At 38.8% G+C, this 21415-nt stretch overlaps 1 protein-coding gene and 1 long non-coding RNA gene across 5 annotated transcripts in view; one reads left to right on the forward strand and one right to left on the reverse strand.

Moving 5' to 3' along the window:
* The window catches only part of LOC133661382 (uncharacterized), a 91240-nt gene extending 81528 nt beyond the window's left edge, over positions 1–9712 (reverse strand). For 2 of the 3 annotated variants that reach the window (XR_009827931.1, XR_009827932.1), the window contains exons 1-3: positions 9594–9712; positions 9299–9391; positions 3448–3604 (exon numbers count right to left, since the gene is read on the reverse strand). This is a non-coding gene — a long non-coding RNA (uncharacterized LOC133661382). The remainder of the gene's footprint in view (positions 1–3447; positions 3605–9298; positions 9392–9593) is intronic. The other variant, XR_009827933.1, reaches the window with a different exon arrangement.
* On the forward strand, positions 1264–20116 carry LOC133661380 (acetylcholine receptor subunit beta-like). Of its 2 annotated transcripts, XM_062064544.1 has the most exons (12): positions 1264–1547; positions 4369–4502; positions 7299–7343; positions 7426–7535; positions 12152–12260; positions 12347–12491; positions 15238–15423; positions 15494–15717; positions 16031–16209; positions 19255–19402; positions 19476–19622; positions 19709–20116. In XM_062064544.1, the coding sequence occupies exons 1-11, from the start codon at positions 1487–1489 to the stop codon at positions 19611–19613; spliced, it is 1479 nt and encodes a 492-aa protein (XP_061920528.1). In that variant the 5' UTR covers positions 1264–1486; the 3' UTR covers positions 19614–19622; positions 19709–20116. The 2 variants fall into 2 exon arrangements, with proteins under 2 accessions (XP_061920528.1, XP_061920527.1); XM_062064543.1 differs by having other exon boundaries at positions 19476–20116.
* Positions 20117–21415: the final 1299 nt, after the last annotated feature.

Below are 21415 nucleotides of genomic sequence, written 5' to 3' on the forward strand. Positions count from 1 at the left end.
GCCGACATCCGGGCAACTGAGCTACATACGGGTTCTTCGAGCCATAGCAACGAGACTGGCGTTGAAAACAAACCGTTGCCATTACTCTTTAACCTGTCGACCTACGCTGGTTAAACCCGTCATTCTGCCTCCAAACCTCCAAATCAGCGTTGTGCCTCTTCTCTTTATACAGCTGGAAGTGCAGCCCAGAAGAACAAAATAAAGAAATCTGACTAACACTAGCATAGAAGTTGAACACAACATTGAGAAGGAGCAGCGACTTCTGTGACGGACTTCTGTCTCACTGCTTGAGTTCACATTGTGGTGCGCAGTAATCCTGGCCTGAATGCGGATTCGCATGCAATCACGGCTTTGCGACTGAACTATACTGTATTGGTCCCGACTGGGAGAAAAAACACATTTACTAATTTAATCAGAAAATAAACATGTTTTATTAAAATATTTTTAATCAGACTTTATGTGTCTGCAAAGATTCAACTCCTCTGATAAAACATGTACTAAAAGACACTTTTTGTTCAAGTCATCTTTGAGGAATTGGATAGTTTAGTTAATAGGGAGCAGAGCCGAGAAGGCATCAAATTTGACTAAATAGACAAAGTAAAATTTGCAACAAAGTTTTTGTACATGTACCTGCAGAAGGATCATTACATTTGCTAAAAGTAGTGCTAGACTTCCAGGCAAAGTAACATGTCAAGAAGTGGCGGCCTCCCGAGCTCCGTCTCTGACAGCAGCGCGTCCCGACAAAACCTGCATCCTCCATGTAGAAATGTCGATCCATCCATTCATTTTCTACCGCTTGTCCCTTTCTTCCAACACTATTAGTAAATAATACTTGTGCGGGGACAAACAAACAGCTTTTTTAATTAATGGCTAGCTGTTTTTAGACGCATCACACCAGGGCAGAAGGCAGCGACCACTCTGAGCTAGGCTGAAGTGACAGATGAAACTGTAAGCAGGTAAGAGGTATCTCTTATTCTCAAACTATTATTTCTCTGCAAACAATAATTTTTCACTATTTAAAGAAGACATGATGAACGCAATCGACCTATTCTTCCAACACACCCGCTGTACGCGGGGGCCTCTGCTGGTACTCAACTTGCCTTCAAGTGGGTTTATTGGATGACCATTCAACCGTGAGGTTCATAGTTGAATCAGACTCTTCTGAATCGAATGCTGAATGCTGCAAATTTGCAGGGAACCTCTGTATGTGGAATGCATAGATAGGCAAAACAAAGCAGCACAGACCACAGCAGTTATGATCCTGAAAGGGTGTGGAGTTGACACATACCCTCCCCTCCGCCTTGTAGGCCGTAATTGGAGAAGACAGCATTTGACCCGCCTCGCCTCACTGACAGACAACAGTCCACTCGGAATGAACTCACAGTAAAGATCAGTTGTAAACTGCCACAAAGTAGAAATAAGACTAAAAGACGTCGGATTGGCTAAGAAGCCAGCTATTTTGTCCGGAATTTTTCTTCCCGTCATTATGAACAGCTCAAGTATTTTCCTGTTGGCATGTTGTGTATGCAGCCTGAGTGCACTGGGAGGTAAGACACATCACACAGCCATGTAGCATGTCTTCTACTTACAACTCACAAGTGGTGCCATCCCAAACGGCCTGGTCTTTGGAGCTGCCCAACTAAAGAACGCCGGCTATACTTTCAATATGAATGCCACAAGTACAACAACATTCACACACAATCTGCCTTTATTTAAAAGGAAATGACCGAGCTTTTCTGGTCAAGCCAGCCAAATAAGCATTTTTGTGAAATAATATACACAGCAAAAACATAAACAGCAAACACGTGCAAGTATATCACATATAAAATATGTGCACATGGACACATTTAATCAGATTAAAAGCCGAACCGGAATAAAAATGCTTCATGTAAACACGCCATTCGGAATATTCTGACCCGATCACATACTTTAGGATAAAAATTTCATTTGGATCGAGAGGGGTGATTTATGCCAATAGTCTTTCATATTGGAGCGCATGAAAACACAAAATGATCCAGACTGCACATGTCTTTGATGTCAGCTATACTTCAGTGGTGGAGGGTGGACTAAATGTAATAGTCTTGGAATCAAGCGATTGTCTTGCTGCTATCTCACCTCCTTCAACATGTAGACAAGTAGCAATATATACTGTTAAGTTTGTTGCTCTAAAACAGAGACTAGCAAAAGCAAAAGTGTAGTCTGCAGTGTCATGTCTCGATGTAACAATAAAAGAAGGGATCAAGTTGTCATCTCAACAAGTTGTTTTATTCACGACCTTACAGCTAAGCAAAGTGCTAACTGCAACCCTCAGGCAAGTACACTTAATGTAGTAACATGAAGATGATGGCCATAGTGAAATGTTTCGTGGATAAATGGTTGTGCTAATTAGCCATTAGCGTTTATGTTATGGACATGAATTAAAGATTTATGTATAGATGACTAGGGATGTATACCAAGTACCCCCTGTATTATTTTGTACCGTTTCCTAATTGGGCCGATCGAGGAAGACAGTTAAGATTCTGGACAAATGATACAGCCGTCTATATTTTTTTTAATCCAGGGGATCATCATGATTATGACCCGCTGTCACATTAACTTCAGTTGCCGCTGCTACGCATAAAAAACAACATGGGTAGGAGCTGATATTCAGCATGGAATAATGACAAATAAGGAAGCAACACCACACAAAAGTATGTAACGCAACAATATTTCCTCTTCAAAAGTCCCTCAAAGTCATGCACGCTAAAAGAGTTAATGTCTGATGTCACTCCATTGCGTTGTGTGGAATCAAAACACACCTTGCTAAAATGCACACCCACTTAACATGCTAATTGATTGTATTTCTAGTGTATATTTTATATGATGTAGCATGTAAAAGGTATGTGCTCTGCACATGAATGCTATACATAAAGAGTATTTCCAGCTGAGTGTAATTGTAATGAACAAAAACAGTGATGGGTCTGTGGGATCTTTACAAGATGACGACATACCTGTATTGCACCTTGCACTGCAAAAATAGTTGTCTTGTTTAAGACCTAAAAAGCAGTTGTTGATAAAGACTTCCCTGCTGTGAGATGTTACATGATGTTGGTGGTGTACAACCTCTTGTGCTGATAAAATGCTAATAAAACGCATTTTTTCACATCTTTATTTACACCAATTACATATAGTATAGATAAGAGTATTAATGAATACTGATATCAAAAAGGAATATTGATGTTGGTAACGGTATTGATAAAATTCTAACGAAATTCATCCTTACAGATGACCTTAATACAATCTGGCAGGCTATATTCATTTGAATAAGAATAAAGTTTGCATACATTAATTAGATTGCGAATATTCTATTACAGATTGATTGATTTTGTTTGGGGTCTTTTGATTTATCAAATAAGCTCAAATGCAGTGCTTCAGCTTGTCATAGAACAAGAAACTCTGGTTACTTACTCCATGGTTGGATCTTGACGAGGTGTTGGCACCAGAAGGGCAGGACTGGTTGTGTTTCATCACAGCTGGGGGGACCTTTGTGGTGCTTTCAGGATCCACTCAGCATGGTAGCATTGTCCGATATACGGTTCCTTTGGAACCCCAGTCACCTTTCTGTCTGGTGGAAACCAAAACAATCTTAAATTTGAGGGAAAAGTCACTTAACTTTACTGAAAATGTGAATGGTCTAAATTGTTTAACCTCACACAAGCAGATTATTTTGAGCAGGTTGTGACATTAAAATGCTCTGAATACAAGATAATGCTAATTAAATCTTCAATCCCAAGTGGACCCATTTAATTAACAGTGTCCTATATACCACACAACTACAGAAAGTGACAAATGGTCTTTGTCTCATGATGTACTGTATGGCATTTTTGTCTTGCCATCATGTTAAACATGGTGCTGGTTTAGTTTGTTGTTGTAAACTTTTGTAACCCAGGTGGTTCGGCCCCCTGCCTTTATCACATTCCGCACAGGGACGCAAACCCTGGTCATCCGCATGAAAGGCAAGCATGCTGACCAGGGTTCTCGTCACCGTGCGGAATTGGATAAAGGTAGGCGGCCAAACCATCTGGGTTACAGTGGTGCCGTGACCCGGATGAGAGTGAGGTTTGAAGCGGTGAGTGTAACGGGGGCCAGCCAGTGTGGCTGCGTAATGTGTAACGTACACACTCGGTCACTCTACGACGACTTCAAGAGTGTGCTGACTGCCAAATTAGCCAGCCCAGGCTTTTAGCTGGGTCGTCAGCACACCCGTCTCTCAGGCGGACGACCAGGGATCTCAGTTGATTGATTCCTTCCATCACTGTGTTTGAATAGGCTAAAAATATATGCTGGAGCAAATTTGTGGACTAAATCTTGTTACGTGTCATTGTTCAGGAGCTGCGGATGTGGAGCAGGCTCTGACGAAGGAGGTCTTCACCAACTATAATCTTAAGGTTCGACCTGCTCACACCCCTGAGGAGCGAGTGGTGGTCCGAGTGGGCATGACTCTGTCCTCCTTGGTTGGGCTGGTGAGTTACAATACAAAAATAATAACACTAATAAAGCATAGAGAAAGAAGTGATTGTTGTTGTCCCGCTCTCATGTAGCAATATAAGATAAGCTGTTCCAGTAAGCTTCCCGTCCCCCACTTGGTGCCAGCTGTCCTGCTGACATTCTTGACTGTGTTTTAAATAGACAGCCAGGCTTAGGTTTCTATGTATAAATATTAAGGCTGTCAAAGTTAACGCACTAACGCGTTAACTATAAATTTCAATAAGGGCAATCATTTTAAAGCACACACTCCTTTTTGACCATGCCAGAGTGGGGGAACTTGGCTGCAGTTCATTTGCTACTGATGAGTCATAGCAAGCAGATATGAAAAAAGGAAAGGCTACCTTATGGAAACATTAGGTTCAAATCCATGGCAAGTTGTTCTCCTGACAAGAAAGGACTGTTTTTTTGCCATGAGAAGAGGCAACACCACTGTAGCAAACGCCTGCTGCACTCGTCGTTCAGAGGTGGGTGGTACTTCATTTCCATGTTCAGATTACGGTTAAGGTGCAGTGACAACATAACATTTAGATTGTTACTGTGACTGATTTAGTAAGTAAGATGACATAAAAGCTCAACAGAAATGAAAGACGGCCGGCAGGAAGTCGAAAGGAAACTTTTTTTATTGCAAACAGTCGATCCAACATCAAAACATGTCCAGACACTTTCTCAAACCAATCACACACTTTTCCAGCTTCAAAATAAAAGCCCTATGCTATACATCCGGTTTGACTACATTTAAAAAATAAAAATGTCTTACATTACGATCATGCTTTGTCAATAGGGACATGTGCCAGATCTGATACTTTTGTGGCACCGACCGAAACCAGCCGGTACTACCGGGCACTGATTCACCTAAGATCCAGCGGTGCCATGTTTCGGTGCCTGGGTTGCACGTGACGTGACGTCACGTCTGTTTGAATTAGCACATGCGAGTGGCGAGTACTTGCTCCACTTGAGAGGAAAACAGGCGATGTCAAAGCAGATATGCTCTTAGTAATCTTGCAATCCATCAATGTTTCATGACAAAAAACCGACGATGACAAATAGAAAATGCTGTAAAGTGTGGTCCGTCTTTTCCAAATGCAATGCTGATGCAGATTATGCTCGCTGCAATATTTGCAACGTCAAAAACAAGGCAAATAGCAGGAATACTTCCAATCTGAGGGAGCACCTGGTTAAACAAAGGATTTTTGTCATGGCTGAAGAGTGCAGCCAAGTTAGATGTACGGCTGCAACTCCTGCATTTGGCACCTTTAGCGACTCGGCTGCAGCCAACAACACAGGGAAAGAAATAGCGTTAACATTTGGTGACGATAACGACATCATCCTCTACGTATGCTCCAGGTAAAAAGCCTACTGTAGAAGAATATGTTAGCTTTACTTTTTAACTCTCAATAGTTACAATCAGCTCGTTTCCTTGTACTGTTCTTTGTATTGTTAATGTAAAGTTTTTGCTACACTTTCATTTGTACTTTAATACTTGATACTTGATAAAAATGATTGGTCTTTATTTTCACTCCGTCCTGTTTTGCTCATTTGTTTTTAACTTAATTGCCTTGATTGCCTCCATGGACCCCCAGCACATATTTTCCAGATAGAAAAAGAAAGGAGTACATGAACCGGAGTTTTATTTTGTGCAATACCAAGAAAATAACACTGAATTGTTGTAGTTAAGTGTTTTTATGTTGAAGAACATGTTATCATACAAATAATTGGATATTGTTTTGATATAATGATGATTGATCGATAAAGAGGAATAAATGTGTTACATTTAAACATTTAAAAATGTCATTACTACACAAAACATTTTTACCACATGTACACACAAAAGTATCAAAAATTGGTACCGTTGAGTACCTGTATAGAGTACCTGTATAGATTACCCAGGTACTGAATCGATTCAAATGTGAACAGTACCCATCCCTGTTTTGTCAGAGATGTTTTGTAATGTTATTTTGTGATATTTGCACGTAAGGAAATGCTAGTACATCAGTTGAAGAATATGGGGGCGGGGGATTATTTTATAACATTCTGGTAGAGTTCTCAATTACAAAATGATTAGCAGGCTGAATATTACATTTGATTAATTAATAGGGAAGGTTCAAACATTGCCACACAGCAATATAAAGGCCATTAACTTGTACACCATGTAATGTACAGAATATCAGAAGCATTTATTCAGGTAGAACTATCACAGATTACAGCTGAGATAGGCTCGTGCCCCCCGCAACCTCAAAAGAGACAAGCGGTAGAAAATGATGGATGGGTATTACCAAACATCTTTGACAATCAAAGCATGATCATAACAATCCACATTTTGTGTTATTTATGCATGAATCTGTTATTTAAATATGCAAGTGTAGCTTCTTCTCTGAATCCAAGTGCTCCTAAAGCAGGAATACAAATTCTGTATTTCTAAAAAATACAAAATATGGCAAGACACCAACACACACCAGGCTTTTTTTTTTTTATGGTTATTAAATCATGTTTGTCCTTTCTGTGTTGAGCCGTTTACAATAGCATAAAGTTTAAAACACATTTCAAGCAAATTAATTGTCGGTTTATGGTGTTAAAACTTGAAAATTATCAGTTTAGGGTACAGTTATTAATGATGAAAAATTATATACATTTGCAATTATCGCGATTCATTTTGAGTTACCTATGGACAAAAGGCATTTAATCAAAGTTAAATATTTTAATCGTTTGACAGCCCTAATAAATATATGTTGCTTATGTATTCTTAGCTTCTCTTTTCTTTTGTTTTCCTTCAGAATATGAAAAATGAAGAAATGAGCACCATTGTTGTCATGAATCTGGTAAGAATGTGTGACTGTAGCAGATGCAGCACTCATAAAACTGTGCACAAACACACCATTTTAGATGAAACTTTATAAACAGGAATGGTCAGACCACCGGCTGTCATGGAATCCCAAAGAGCATGATGGGATTAAGGTGTTGCGCATCCCTGCGGCGAAGGTGTGGCTGCCGGATATTGTCCTTATCAACAAGTAAGGCGAAAAGCTATGTCAGGAATCTACTTCCTGTCAAACATCTCCAAACACTAATGGCTTTGGACAGGGATGTCAAACATGCGGTCCGTGGGCCTGAGGTTCAATCCGGCCCGCGAGATGACTTTGCTAAGTGTAAAATTGAGCTGCATTTTACAGTTAAAGAAACTGCTGTTCTAAAGTTGTCCACTGGATGTCGCAAAAGCAATTCTGTTAGAAAAGTAACTGGTTTATACCGGGGCGAACAAGTATAAATAAATAAATAAATGATAAATGGGTTATACTTGTATAGCGCTTTTCTACCTTCAAGGTACTCAAAGCACTTTGAAACCAGGCAAGAGGTGCATAGTAAAGCGAGGCTGCGACTCAACGTAAAATAAACAATTGGTAACCCCACTTAAAATGCTGCATGTGACACACCATATTGATATAGTTCTGTGAAAATGAGTGTCTTCTGTGCAAATTTAAAGAAAGTGAACAGTGTGTGATTCACTGCTATACTGTCAGTCTTTTAAGTTTTTTTTGTTGGTTTGTTGAAATTGTTCACAATTGTTATTTTTCTATCGATACACAGTGATGCCTAGAAGGCAAGCAGTATCTCAACCCTATTGAATAGTTTCTACCTCCGTTTGTATGGTCTGTTGAGTTAGCACAGGATTAATATGTGAAAATGACAAATGAGTTAGTTCAGCGGTCCCCAAACTTTTTGACTTAGGGGCTGCATTGGTTAAAAAAATTTGGCCGGGGGCCGGGCTCTGTGTGTGTGTATATATATACATACATATATACATATACGTATATATACATATACGTATATATACATATATATATATATATATATATATATATATATATATATATATATATATATATATATATATATATATATATATGTACTGTATATATGTATATACATATACTGTATATATATAAATATATATGTACTGTATATATATATATATATATATATATATATATATATATATATATATATATATATATATATATACATATATATATATATATATATACATATATATATATATATATATATATATATATATATATATATATATATATATTTTTTTTTTTTTTTTTTTAACTTGGGACTTCCCGTGGGCCAGATTTTGGGGACCCCTAAGTTAGTTCATACATAGAAGAATTTTTAGTTATGCTTTATGTTGGTTTTTGTTCAATCATAGATGGGCAGTGACTTGAAGTTTAATTGCTTTGTAGATACACTGAGATTAAGTCTAAGTTCATTGTGTTCTCCATGTTGTTTTTGAAACTGCACTAATTTTTTCCTCAGAATTTTCAACTAACTTTTTTGTTTTGTCAAATGAAATATTTGTGATATGTACATTTTCAAAAAGTAATTGTTCTATTTTGGGCCGAAGTAAAACAGAGAAAAAAATCTGAAGTTGTCGTAGTTGTATTTTTAAGTTATTATGCCATGGTTTTACCCGTCCGGCCCACGAAGGAATAGATTTTCCTCCTCCATGAAGCTTGCGAGCTAAAATGAGTTTGACACCACTGGCTTTGGAGGAATCTGGCTATATTGGTAGAATACACTATTTAATTTAATGGTGGCCAACAGGAACAAACGCAGCAACATCCAAATGTAGAAATTATCCAAAAACACACAAACACCATAAAACACAAATCGACGAGAAATGCTGCAAATTGAAAATACTGCAATCATATTAAAACAAATAAAGATGGTTTTATTAGATTTTACCATCTTGACCTGTTGCTGTACCTACCTACCTCCGCCAAACAGCTGCTGTTGCTCTTGTCCTACTGAAGATGAAGAACCTTCTAGAATCCTGAAGAATCTGTCCATTTAATCAGTGAACCTACAGTACATGCAAATGAAATGACAGCTATCATTTACCCAATTGTTTCCATAATGGGCTAAGGTCAGCTGATCGATAGCTAAATTGCCAGTAACTACAAACAGGCAACAAACATACGATACCTAAAATTACTACACCACACAGTAACATTTCCTTAACTTATCAACAGTTAAGCAGCTAACACTTTTGAATAAATACTTACACATTCACATCTTGTGGAATTCATCAATTGAAATTAACTTCTGCACTTGTCAGTGGTAATCGCCAGCCCTGACTAGGGTCTGCTGTTTGCCCCAGGGTCCTAATGCTCCAAAAATTACGTTCCACACAAGTATATGATTGTTTTTATTTTTACTTTTTAAAACAGTACACTCTTTAGTTATTTTAATTTGTATTTATTTCACAAGGTATAGTTAGTTAATTAGCAACATAACTCAAAAAGCTACGGCCGGATTTTGACGACTCACTGAATCACCGTCTTGTTTCAAAATGGTTTAAAAGGTTTCAGTTGCACTTCTTCCTGGACACGTTGAACCCATCTGCATCCCATAATAATTATTACTTCCTTTATGAGGCGTGACTTTGTCGATCATCAGTGATCTGTCTTAAAGTTTCTTCTTAGTTCACCCCCTAGGTGGCAGTCTTGGGAGAGCATGCAGTGGCTCTTTCTACTCATTGGAGTCCTTTACCTTCATTCTGTCACTCACGTTTTCATTCAGAAAACCTATTATTGAAACAGTACGTTTTTCTCGTTTAGTGCCAACTGCAGAGTCAATTACTACAGTAAAGTGCAGTGCTGAGCTCTCTGTTTAAATTAGTTCGTTTTGATACGAAGTTAAATTCTTAAATGTGTGTCTTTTGACATATTAGTATCACCATATCTGCACTTTAGATACAGGGGTGTCAAACTCATTTTAGTTCCGGACGGAGAAAAATCTATTCCCAATTGGGCTGGGCTGCTAAAATCATTGCATAGTAACTAAAAAATAAAGACAACTACAGAGTTGTTGTTTTTTTAAATAGGCCAAACACATTTTTAAAATGTATTGGGGGTTCTTTGTTGACACTTACATGTTGCGGTTAATTATATTTCATCTTCATTTGTCGTTATTTATACTTTATGGATAAATGATGGGACATTTTTCTTCAGTCAAACAAGTGTAATTGAGTTTGGCAGAGTTTTAAATTGCTCCCATTGGTGTTATTTCTTAATCTAGCAGAAACTCTAATTATTAATGTAATTTACTAATTTTCCTCACCTGATGTACTAAGAGCATGTTGTTTATTCTGTACATATGTAGCATCATCCACAACAAAACTTGTGAATTTGGACTAATTTCATTAATCACACATGAAATTAGAAGGGATACATATTATTTCAGCATATTTATGTGCGCCCACAAGTACAACACGAAATGTATGGGTTATCAAAAGCATTTATTTGGATATAAATGTCACAGGTGACTTTACAAACAACTTTGACAATCAAGGCATTAACAATCCACCTTGTGTATACTATCGCTAATAAGCAGTGTTCGTAATAACGCCGTTATATAATGAAGGTGTTAGTAACGTTACGTTTACTAGTAATGAGTAATGTAATTAATTACTTTTAGGTCCGTTACAAGGGCGTTAGCGATAACTTGATGTAAGGTGGCATACTACTTTTGATGTGATTCCATGTCAAAAACAAAACAGCGCCATAAGTGCAGCATATATTTTTACTCGTAAATGCAACAAGCAGCACCTCACTAAAATTAACTTGATATCATATAGGAAGAGGCACCATCACACTGTGACACAGCAGACAACAATACACGTACACAATAGGAATATTGAACAACAAATCCATGATTGAAGTGACAAACTTTCCATCCAAAATATACCCCTTTTGTTGACAAGAAGATATGAATCTCTTCATTGAGCACAGGTAACACAATAGGGTAAAAAGATTCAGAAGAGCAAGACAGCGAAGCGAAGATATAAAACATTTCTCAAATGCATATGCCAGATATTTGAATTTTTTTGTTTTTTTTAAGTAACGTACTTTCCCTAGTAATTGATTACATTTATTAAATAGTAATTCAGTTAGTAATTAAATTACTTTTTTGGTAAGGTAACGAGTAACTTTAATTGATTACTTTTCAAAAGTAATTTTTAGAACACTGCTAATAAGCAGCGTAACCGGATCCAAACACCGAAACATAGCTCCACCCCCTCCGAAGTAATGCATGCTCTAGAGGCAGGGGATACAAAGAATTGCTATTGTGACATCCAGTGGACATATTTAGAACAGCAGTTCCTTAATTAAAAAAATTCAGCTCATTTATATACTTAGCAAACTAATGCTGTACATTTAACACCCCTTTATTTGGCCAATGTACTATCATTGCTTAAATCATTCTGGGGATGTGTTCACAGACTGTCAGTAATCTGCAGTTACCACCAACTTCTTTTAGGCCGATGATGCGTTTAATAAACATGTGTTTTTCTAAATGTATCAATAATTGCCACAAAATACAGTACTGTGTGTTCCTTCTATTGTACTATTTAAAATGTATTGACTGATCATCCTCAATATTTTTTGAGGATTTTAATCAGTTGCCTTGTGGTCCTTTAGACTAGAGGTCACAAGTTTACTTCACACATCCCTCACAAGGATTTTTTCTTAGGATTATTTACTATTGGGAGTTTGGAGCAGGCGGAGGTCTGTACTCTCCTAGTGCTTTCTTAGTTTGCACTGTTTTTGTTGACCTGCAGCAATGATGGCGTATTCGATGTGGCGCTCCATGTGCATGTGCAGGCCTACAGCGATGGAAGAGTGACCTGGACCCCACCTGCACTCTACCTGAGCTCCTGCAGCGTTAGGGTGACCATTTGCATCCACTGTCTTTAACACCTCCTCTTTTGATACTGCTCAGATGGACCTTCAATTTGTCTTATTCCTTCGCACAGGTGACATATTTTCCATTTGACTGGCAGAACTGCACCATGCAGTTCCGCTCCTACACGTACGACTCCACCGAGATAGAGTTGCAGTATGCCCTGGATTTACTAGGAAATGAGATCAAGGAGATCCAATTGGACGAAGCTTTCAGTGGTGAGGGAAGTTACAACCACATAATTAACATACCATAGCCAAACATGCATGTTTTGGGAATGAGGAAGGAAAAGCCAAAGAGACTTCAATCACGTTCCAATGGAGATTCAAACTCTGAGCTCCAGACTGTGAGGGTGACGTGCTTACCACTCGTTAGCCACCGTTCTATTTAAATCAAGGATTCCCAAAATGGGCTCACCCAGCGCCAAAAAAATACAACCTTACTTACTGTACAATTTTTATATTTACAGCAATGCACAGTAAAAACAGCAGACATGGATTTTGAGGCAAAAAAGTAGCAGCCCAGTCACCAGAATTGTGTGGTAAAAATAACAGTGGTACCGTTTTTCAATTTACAGTAATGCACTGTATATTGGTTGGGGAGGAGGCCCTGCCCCATGTGGAGGAGTTCAAGTACCTCGAAGTCTTGTTCACGAGTGACGGAAGAGTGGATCGTGAGATCGACAGGAGGATCGGTGCGGCGTCTTCAGTAATGCGGATGCTGGATAAGGAGCTGAGCCGGAAGGCAAAGCTCTCAATTTACCGGTCGATCTACGTTGCCATCCTCACCTATGGTCATGAGCTTTGGGTTTTGACCGAAAGGACAAGATCACGGGTACAAGCGGCCGAAATTAGTTTCTAAGAGGGCTTTCCCTTAGAGATAGGGTGAGAAGCTCTGTCATCCGGGGGGAGCTCAAGGTAAAGCCTCTGCTCCTCCACATTGAGAGGAGCCAGATGAGGTGGTTCGGGCATCTGCTCAGGATGCCACCTGAACGCCTCCCTAGGGAGGTGTTTAGGTCACGTTCGACCGGTTGGAGGCCACGGGGAAGACCCAGGACACGTTGGGAAGACTATGTCTCCCGGCTGGCCTGGGAATGGGCTTGGTCGGGGGTCGGGGAGTGGGGTGGGGGGTGGGGGGGGTGTGGTTGGGTGCGGGGGGCGTGGTTGGGGGCGTGGTTATTTACAGCTGGAATTCACCAACTCGAGTATTTCATATATATATATATGTATGAAATACTTGACTTTCAGTGAATTCTAGCTATATATATATATATATATATATATATATATATATATATATATATATATATATATATATATATATATATATATATATATATATATATATATATATATATATATATATATATATATATATATATATATTTATTTTATTTACATATAAATAAAAGAAATACTTGAATTTCAGTGTTCCGGTGACTATCCATTAGATGGCAGTATTGTCCTGTTTAACTTCTCCGTTCCTGATGAGTATATCATTTCGGCCACCGTGTTCAATGGAGAAGTCTGTTCTACAAAATTTACAGGCAACATACACCTTCCCCTTCGAACTGTCCTGGATGAACTGAAATTCTTGTTTCCATTCGTTTTGGAACTTGCAAGCGTATTTCTTCATCTTGCTCGTCAACGGCGTCGCCATGTCTGTAATTTCCTCGTTCTTCTGCTTCGTCTCCTTGTTGTGTGCGCAGTTGTGCACTCTACTCTCTAAAAGCCGTAGATGTTATGACGTCATTGGGCAGGCAAGCTGTTTATATTGTGGGAAAGCGGACGTGACAACAGGCTGTCCCCACTCAGTCTCAGGTCCGCATTGAGCTGGAGGGGGCGTGGCCTCCAGCTCCGGCTGAATACCGGGAGTTTGTCGGGAGAAAATCTCTGCCGGGAGGTTGTCGGGAGAGGCGCTGAATACCGGGATTCTCCCGCTAAAAACGGGAGGGTTGGCAAGTATGGTGTTTGCAAATTCAGGAAATTAAGTCTCTGGACGCAGTTGGACTTTAAGGACAAATTATTTAAATTACAGCCAATAGTAGGAGACAATTTAAATATTTAGTTGATATTGTTACATCGCCATCATGTGTTTTTGTCTGATTATTATCGTGCTCAAAAATGTAATCATTGAGATGATCTGGAAATTTGAAGTACTAGTCTCAGCATTGATATGACCAATACTGCCCCTGTAACTACTTGGTAATGGATCGGTACCCAAATTTGTAGTATCCCCTATAACTACTGTAAACTATCCAAAAAACAGAACAGTAAGTGCTCAGTATATTTTAATAGAAGTGTAGAACGAAACATGCTACAACAGAAAGTAACCAGACACTGCAGGTTTATAACAATAACTAGCAAGTAGATTACTAATAGTTTTGACACAATAATACACCCAGAAATGGAGCCTTTGTAACCTGTTTTTAAATGGTTCTGTTATGATTTACATACCAAATAAGATATTGTGATATATATTGTTATCGCAGGAGGCTGCAATGTATATCGCAACATAGATTTTAGGCCATATCCCCCATCCCTGGTGTGTTTGGTACAGATTGTTTACAATAATGATTGTCATCATGAAAACTACAGGTACTCCGGGTGTCCAATCCACCCCTGCATGTAACGAGACAGTTTTGTTGCTGTTGTTGTTTCATGCTGCTAAGTGATGATTATGAAGTTAACAGTATAGTAAACTAGATAATTTACCGCTTTCGGTCTCAGATTGCATGTCGAGAAAGGCGCGTGTCCGTATATGCTGATGTCAACTTAAATTTAGAAAAAAAAGAACACAGTGGAGGTGGGCCACATTCCACGGTTTCTACTGTGTGTGCCCTGCGACCAGTCCAAGGTTTTTGCCAACTGCTGGGGTAGGCTCCAACTCACACAGGACCCTAATGAGGACAGGCAGTATGAATAAATAAACATTAATAAACTTGTATTTGTGCTGTGCCTCCAGAGAGTGGCGAGTTCCACATCATACACAAGCCATGCAGGAAGAACATGAACAAAGACATGTACGAGGACATGACCTTCTACCTAATCATCGAGAGGAAGCCGCTTTACTACGTCATCAACATCATCCTGCCGTGCATCCTCATCACCGTCATCGCCATCTTCAACTTCTACCTGCCGCCCGACGCAGGTATGACCCCCTCAAAATGTATTTGATTCATGCTACAATATGTTTGCTACACTTGCTCCTCCCCTCCCAGGCGAGAAAATGGGCCTGTCCATCAACGTGTTGCTCACCCTCACCGTCTTCCTGCTGCTGCTTGCTGACAAAATTCCCGAGACGTCGCTGGGCGTTCCCGTCATCGTCAAGTACATCATGTTCACCATGATCCTGGTCACCTGCTCTGTCATCCTCAGTGTGGTGGTGCTCAACCTCCACCACCGCTCCCCAAACACCCACATGATGCCCCTGTGGGTCCGCAAGGTGAGCACCAGCAACCACACCTGTATGCCAAAGCACTTGACTTCTCCTCTTGAAATTCCTTTAGATGCGTCCTTTTTAAATAACTTTCCCCACACTATTTGAGTGTGCACCATGCTGAAGGTCAGCAGAGATGGATCACCTCACTTGGTTGCCCTTAAGCACATCATTCAACCTCTGAGTTGTTCTCATGGGTTTTCGCCCTGCTTAAATTCAACAGTTTGACAAATGGTTCTTACAGGCAACTGCAGGCCAATTGCTCCTCGTTAAGATCATAAATCCTCACACAAATGTTTCTCCTTGTTGTCCCCACTAGATCTTCATCCACATGCTGCCCCCTTACCTGTGCATGTTGCGCCCCAAAGTGGAGATGCCCCTTGTCTTTGAAATGCTGCCCGTCCAGCGGGAGAAAAAGGCACTGGCCATCAACAAGGGAGCGGATGAGTACTTCATACGCAAGCCAGACAGATCCATCTTGTTTCCCAATCCCAACAGGTGAGTCCCTATAGGGGTCAACATCCAGGCTTTCAGAGTTACTTGTAACTGCATTTACGAAGTGCAATGCATGCTGGGTAGACCAGAGATAACCCAGTGCTAACCCTTTTGTAATTAGCTTTGTATTATATTTAAGTCTATATACTTAATTTAGTTTCATAAATTCCTTTCGCACACTAACCCCTCTAGCACGGTGCTAGAGGGGTTAGTGCGTCTGCCTCACAATACGAAGGTCCTGGGTTCGATCCTGCGCTTGGGATCTTTCTGTGTGGAGTTTGCATGTTCTCCCCGTGTCTGCGTGGGTTCCTCCCACCTCCAAAGACATGCACCTGGGGATAGGTTTATATGCAACACTAAATTGGCCCTAGTGTGTGAATGTGAGTGTGAATGTTGTCTGTCTATCTGTGTTGGCCCTGTGATGAGGTGGCGACTTGTCCAGATCCCAAATACAGAAAAATCAACAGGTCAGAAAAGTTGGTTTTGTATATAAGTCCCTTTTAAGTAGACGTCAACATACAAAGACCACTTTTGTCAATTTGTGATCCAAAGGGTTAATTTCTATGAAAAAATACATCCAGTGATGTTAACTTCGTCAATATTTCTAAGCAGCTAAGCATTGACATATGTACATTACAGTTACAAGGGCTCAAAAGGTCCAGACAAATGTGACTTCCTGTGTTATATGCAAAATAAACGTCAATATAAAAGCATTGTAGTATTGACCTGGATTATACATACAATTTGTTTTTGTTTTCTGCTTGTTTTATGTGGGGTTTTTTTAAAATTATTAGCCACTTGAAATACCTATTTGCACTTGTAGGAAAGCTTTATTGTACAGTAGGCAAAACACATAACAATATTATAAAGTTTAAAAAAAATAAGGGTTGTCAAAAATAATGACTAAACTCATGCGATTAAACACAAAAAGTTATTGCATTAATCATGTATAGTTTTTTTATTTTATTTTATATAATTTATTTTGAGGGCTCATTTCATACATCCACTTGCACATTCACTGTACAAACATACATACATGCTGTACATACACATGCACATATGCATACATACACTTATGCATATAATCACAGTTCATCAAACATATATTAACGTTGTGCTCCCCCCTGACCCCACCACCCCTCCCCCGGGGGAAACTGGGTAGAAGCACAGCACAGTGCTGAAGCTTAACCTATTTTTTACCATAACAATCTATAAGGTTAATATAGTCCGCTCCTCTTCCTCCCCCCTGACCCCTTTCAAGTATTCATTACATTTATGTATTGTTGCATTTGAAGCGATTCTAATGTTAATAATAGAGATCAATACTATTATTATTCATTATCAATAGTGCTATTTCTATTGGTATTTTTAATTCTCCATTTTTGTAGTGCATTTCTGTGTTATTACTATCTACTTCATTACCTGGTTCTTTGTTATAATTTTTGGTATCATATTTGTACATATCACATTTGCTGATGTTGTTCTGTTGTTGTTGTTGTTATTGTTGTTGTTTTTGTTGTTGTCTCCTTTTGTCTTATCCTCCTCTTGTCCCTGCAATTTCTCCCTCTGTCTTTTTTCTTCTTCTTTCTACCCCCTCCTGCTCCAGTCCAGCTGCGCCAAACATTAAATATATCCATTTAATAAAGTCAAATGCAAATAAGGCAACAATAGAAGTATCCCACACTTCTCTTTTGCAAAAAGTAAATCTGTACAGCAGATATGGGCATCTACATCGACAGTATGATTTGCCTGAGTGGCTGGACAGGACATGTTAAAAAGAATAAAAACGTGTAAATATTATTAAGGAGACTCCGTCCAATGTGCTCACTGACAAATTTCACTGTAAAATAAACCCCGACAGGCTTTCGATAAAACAGTTACCAAGTTTTGATCAAATAAATGACGTGCATTCAAGTAAAATATATTTACAAAAGTTTGTACCACATTCTGGTAATAAAATAGCATTTGTGTCCAAATATTTGAATCTGTTTTTAGGTTCATCTAAATTATGTAAGCAAGTATTTGGGTGTATACTTTGATCACAATTAATCCTAATTCAAAAGTGTGATTAATCTGATTTAAAAAAACAGCACTAATGAAAAAAGTTTGTTAGATAATTATATAACAGATCATTTGAAAAGAAAAAGAATATGCACAAATGAAGAAAAATAATGCAAACAAAATGCTGCAAGTTAAAAAACACTTTATTAAAGTCACAAGTAACTTTGTAAGTTTCAGTTTCGACTTTAGCTATGTCGATAACCGTTGTATACAATTATATCAACGCCAAAAAGTCAGTCTGAGAGGTTGCTAGTTAAAATATCACTGTATATTTCTTTTGTCAAAATAACTACGGGTACTGTGAATTTTTGCACAGCTCCCCTTTTTTAATTATTGTAAAAAAAAAAATTAAAAAAAATAAAACGTACTAATGAGCAAAAGGTCAGCTCGGTTTGGTTCTATAAGAGCAATTTGATGAGGAAGCAGTTTGCCCCAAGTCACACGCACACTTAATTGGATTTAGTGCATGTCTTGGCACCAGACGCAGCCGGTTTTAGTTGAATTAGTTTAATGAATTGTAATTTACTCCTCGCTGAGGTGCTACTTGCAGCCCTGATGGAAGGAATGGGAGGAGGAAGTCTTGCGAGGCCAACTCCATCTGAGGAGCATTTCTTCACTACTGAGGTCACAGGACCAGCACTGCATTGTAAACCCTTTCAATGTTTGCAGTGAATACCAAGCAGGTCCTTCCTTCCAGACTCGGGTGTGCTGGCTGGAGACACACTGCCCTCTGTTGGCCAACTTTTGTACTAAAACAAAACAAACTTCCTTATGTTCTGTATTAAAAAGTTAAAGTACCACTGATAGTCACACACACACTAGGTGTGGTGAAATTAGCCTCTGCATTTGACCCATCCCCTTGTTCCACCCCCTGGGAGGTGAGGGGCGCAGTGAGCAGCAGCGGTGGCTGCGCTCGGGAATCATTTTGGTGATTTAACCCCCAATTCCAACCCTTGATGCTGAGTGCCATTGTTCATACATCCTCAGGTTCCAAGCAGAGGGCAAGTCATCCGACTTGAGGAAGTACATCGATGGGCCCAGCAGCTATCTATCGCTGCCCCCTGAACTCAAATCAGCCATTGATGCCATCACGTACATTGCTGAGGCTCTGCAAGCCGAGAAGGATTATGAAGCTGTAAGATTTATTTGAGTAATATTCATTATTTCCCGGGAAATTCCTAACTAACCCTCTCCCAAATGCTCCACAGCTGAAGGAGGACTGGCAGTACGTGGCCATGGTGGTGGACCGCATGTTTCTCTGGATTTTTGTCATCTTTACCACCGTGGGCACCTTGGCTATTTTTATTAAGGCCAGCCTCAACCGTGCACCTACTGACCCTTTCTAAAAAAGAAATGTAAGATTTATAATATTAACTCATGTCCTGTGTGGCAGCACAAATAAACATAAATGCAAATGAATGAACATCTTGACTCTTCACAGATGAGCAGCCAGGCTTGAGAACTTCAGGTTGCCACAGTGTAGACTACATTACAGGCTCATGGACTCACACTACTGTAGCAAACATTCTGCAACAATTAAATAATATGTTCAAAAAGCCATACTGTATTTTAAAATGTAATTTTTATTTCAGTTGGAGAACGTGGCATAAATAAGCCGACGTGGTGTCAACAAATAAACACATGAGGCCCAGCTGATGCCATAATGAGCCACTCGTGCTTTTCATTTCAATGTGTCACAGTGTGTGTCACATGCTTTATGGATATTCCTGTGCCCAAACTAATCCTCTTTGTATTTAAAGCACTTGCGTGTGTTTGTGCGTGTAGGCTATTCTTATGTTGCAGCTGTGAATTGCCCGTGGAATTCCCTCAGTATAGGCGACCCCTCCACCCCCCTTGCCAATCACACACGCCTGCAAATTGTGTGTGTGTTTTTTTAATATATATTTTAATAAAGAGTGGAATTCAACCAAAATATTTTATCAATATAATACATTTTGCAACACATGTTTTGATACGCAACTGGCTGGGTAGGCTCCAGCTACGTGGTATTCCCCCTATGTGGGATTATGCATGCATTTGAAAAATCCTAAACATTTTCAAATCAATACCCCCCATTGACCCTGCATTTTCAATAATTTTACTGCCAAATAACAAAAAAAAGTTCTTAGTTTGAGTACTTTTGCACACACCCCAGCTCTTTAAATCACAACATGTAATATTACATTAGCATTTAGGAACTAAACTATTGAAGCCATCTGGATTACAAGGAAATATGTTAAATAACTACAATAATGACTAATACAATTTTTATTTTTATTTAAATAATGTATGCCAAGTTCAACAATATCAAGTCAATATTTTATTAATTTCAAAAATACATAAAATAATATAACTATTAGTATATAATACATGAGTAAAATAAATACATTTTATTTTTTGTCATAAATTTGGCATTTACACATTCATCTTTAATCTATTATTATTTAACATAATATATTTTCCATTTTTAATCACTTTTGTTATTGCTACTCTTACTACTTAATAATTTTTCATTTTATTATTATTTTCCTCTTCCTTAATAATTGTACAAACAGTATTTTACTCCTACGTTCTTATATTGTATTTTATTTTTTCAACACTTTTCCTTCCTTCATCATTTTTACACGGAAATGTACTCTTGTTAAACATTGTCTACTATTTTTTCCTCCCCTGGTGACGTTCAAACATAAAAAGTGAGCTGGTTAAAATAAGCTCTGCATCAAGGTTCAAGGTTCAACAGTGCATCATTGCTTTCTTAACATACACAAAAACAACAGAACAAAAACACAAGCACAGACACAACCACAACCGGACAACTAACATTTAAACATCAGAACATGGAGCTTGATAGACATAGGTGGCACTTTGATGTAGGCATAAAATCTACAGTATGGAGATAAAGATAAAGTACCAGTGTGCATTGCACTAGAGCTCATGGATAAAGTGCTGTGTGCTAAAGTGCTTAGTTCTAAATTGCTATGTGCTAAAGGGCTATGTGCTAAAGTGCTATGTGCTAAAAAAGTGCTAACCTATGTATTAACATTCTATTGCACATTGTTGGTCAGCTTCTTCCTATTCCTTTTTGGCCCAGTGAATTCTGCATGTTGGAAATTTTCTTTAATGTAACGTGTTGCATGTCTGGAATAAA

This window comes from Entelurus aequoreus, linkage group LG12, assembly GCF_033978785.1.
Source record: "Entelurus aequoreus isolate RoL-2023_Sb linkage group LG12, RoL_Eaeq_v1.1, whole genome shotgun sequence".
In the NCBI taxonomy this organism is placed as follows: domain Eukaryota; kingdom Metazoa; phylum Chordata; class Actinopteri; order Syngnathiformes; family Syngnathidae; genus Entelurus; species Entelurus aequoreus.

Bases quoted from the DNA above. Each gene is read 5' to 3' on its own strand.
- LOC133661380 (XM_062064543.1), top strand. From the start codon at position 1,487: ATGAACAGCTCAAGTATTTTCCTGTTGGCATGTTGTGTATGCAGCCTG. The intron at 7,344-7,425 runs GTAAGAATGTGT...CTTTATAAACAG, and splicing joins CCATTGTTGTCATGAATCTG to GAATGGTCAGACCACCGGCT. The intron at 19,403-19,475 runs GTAAGATTTATT...AATGCTCCACAG, and splicing joins CCGAGAAGGATTATGAAGCT to CTGAAGGAGGACTGGCAGTA.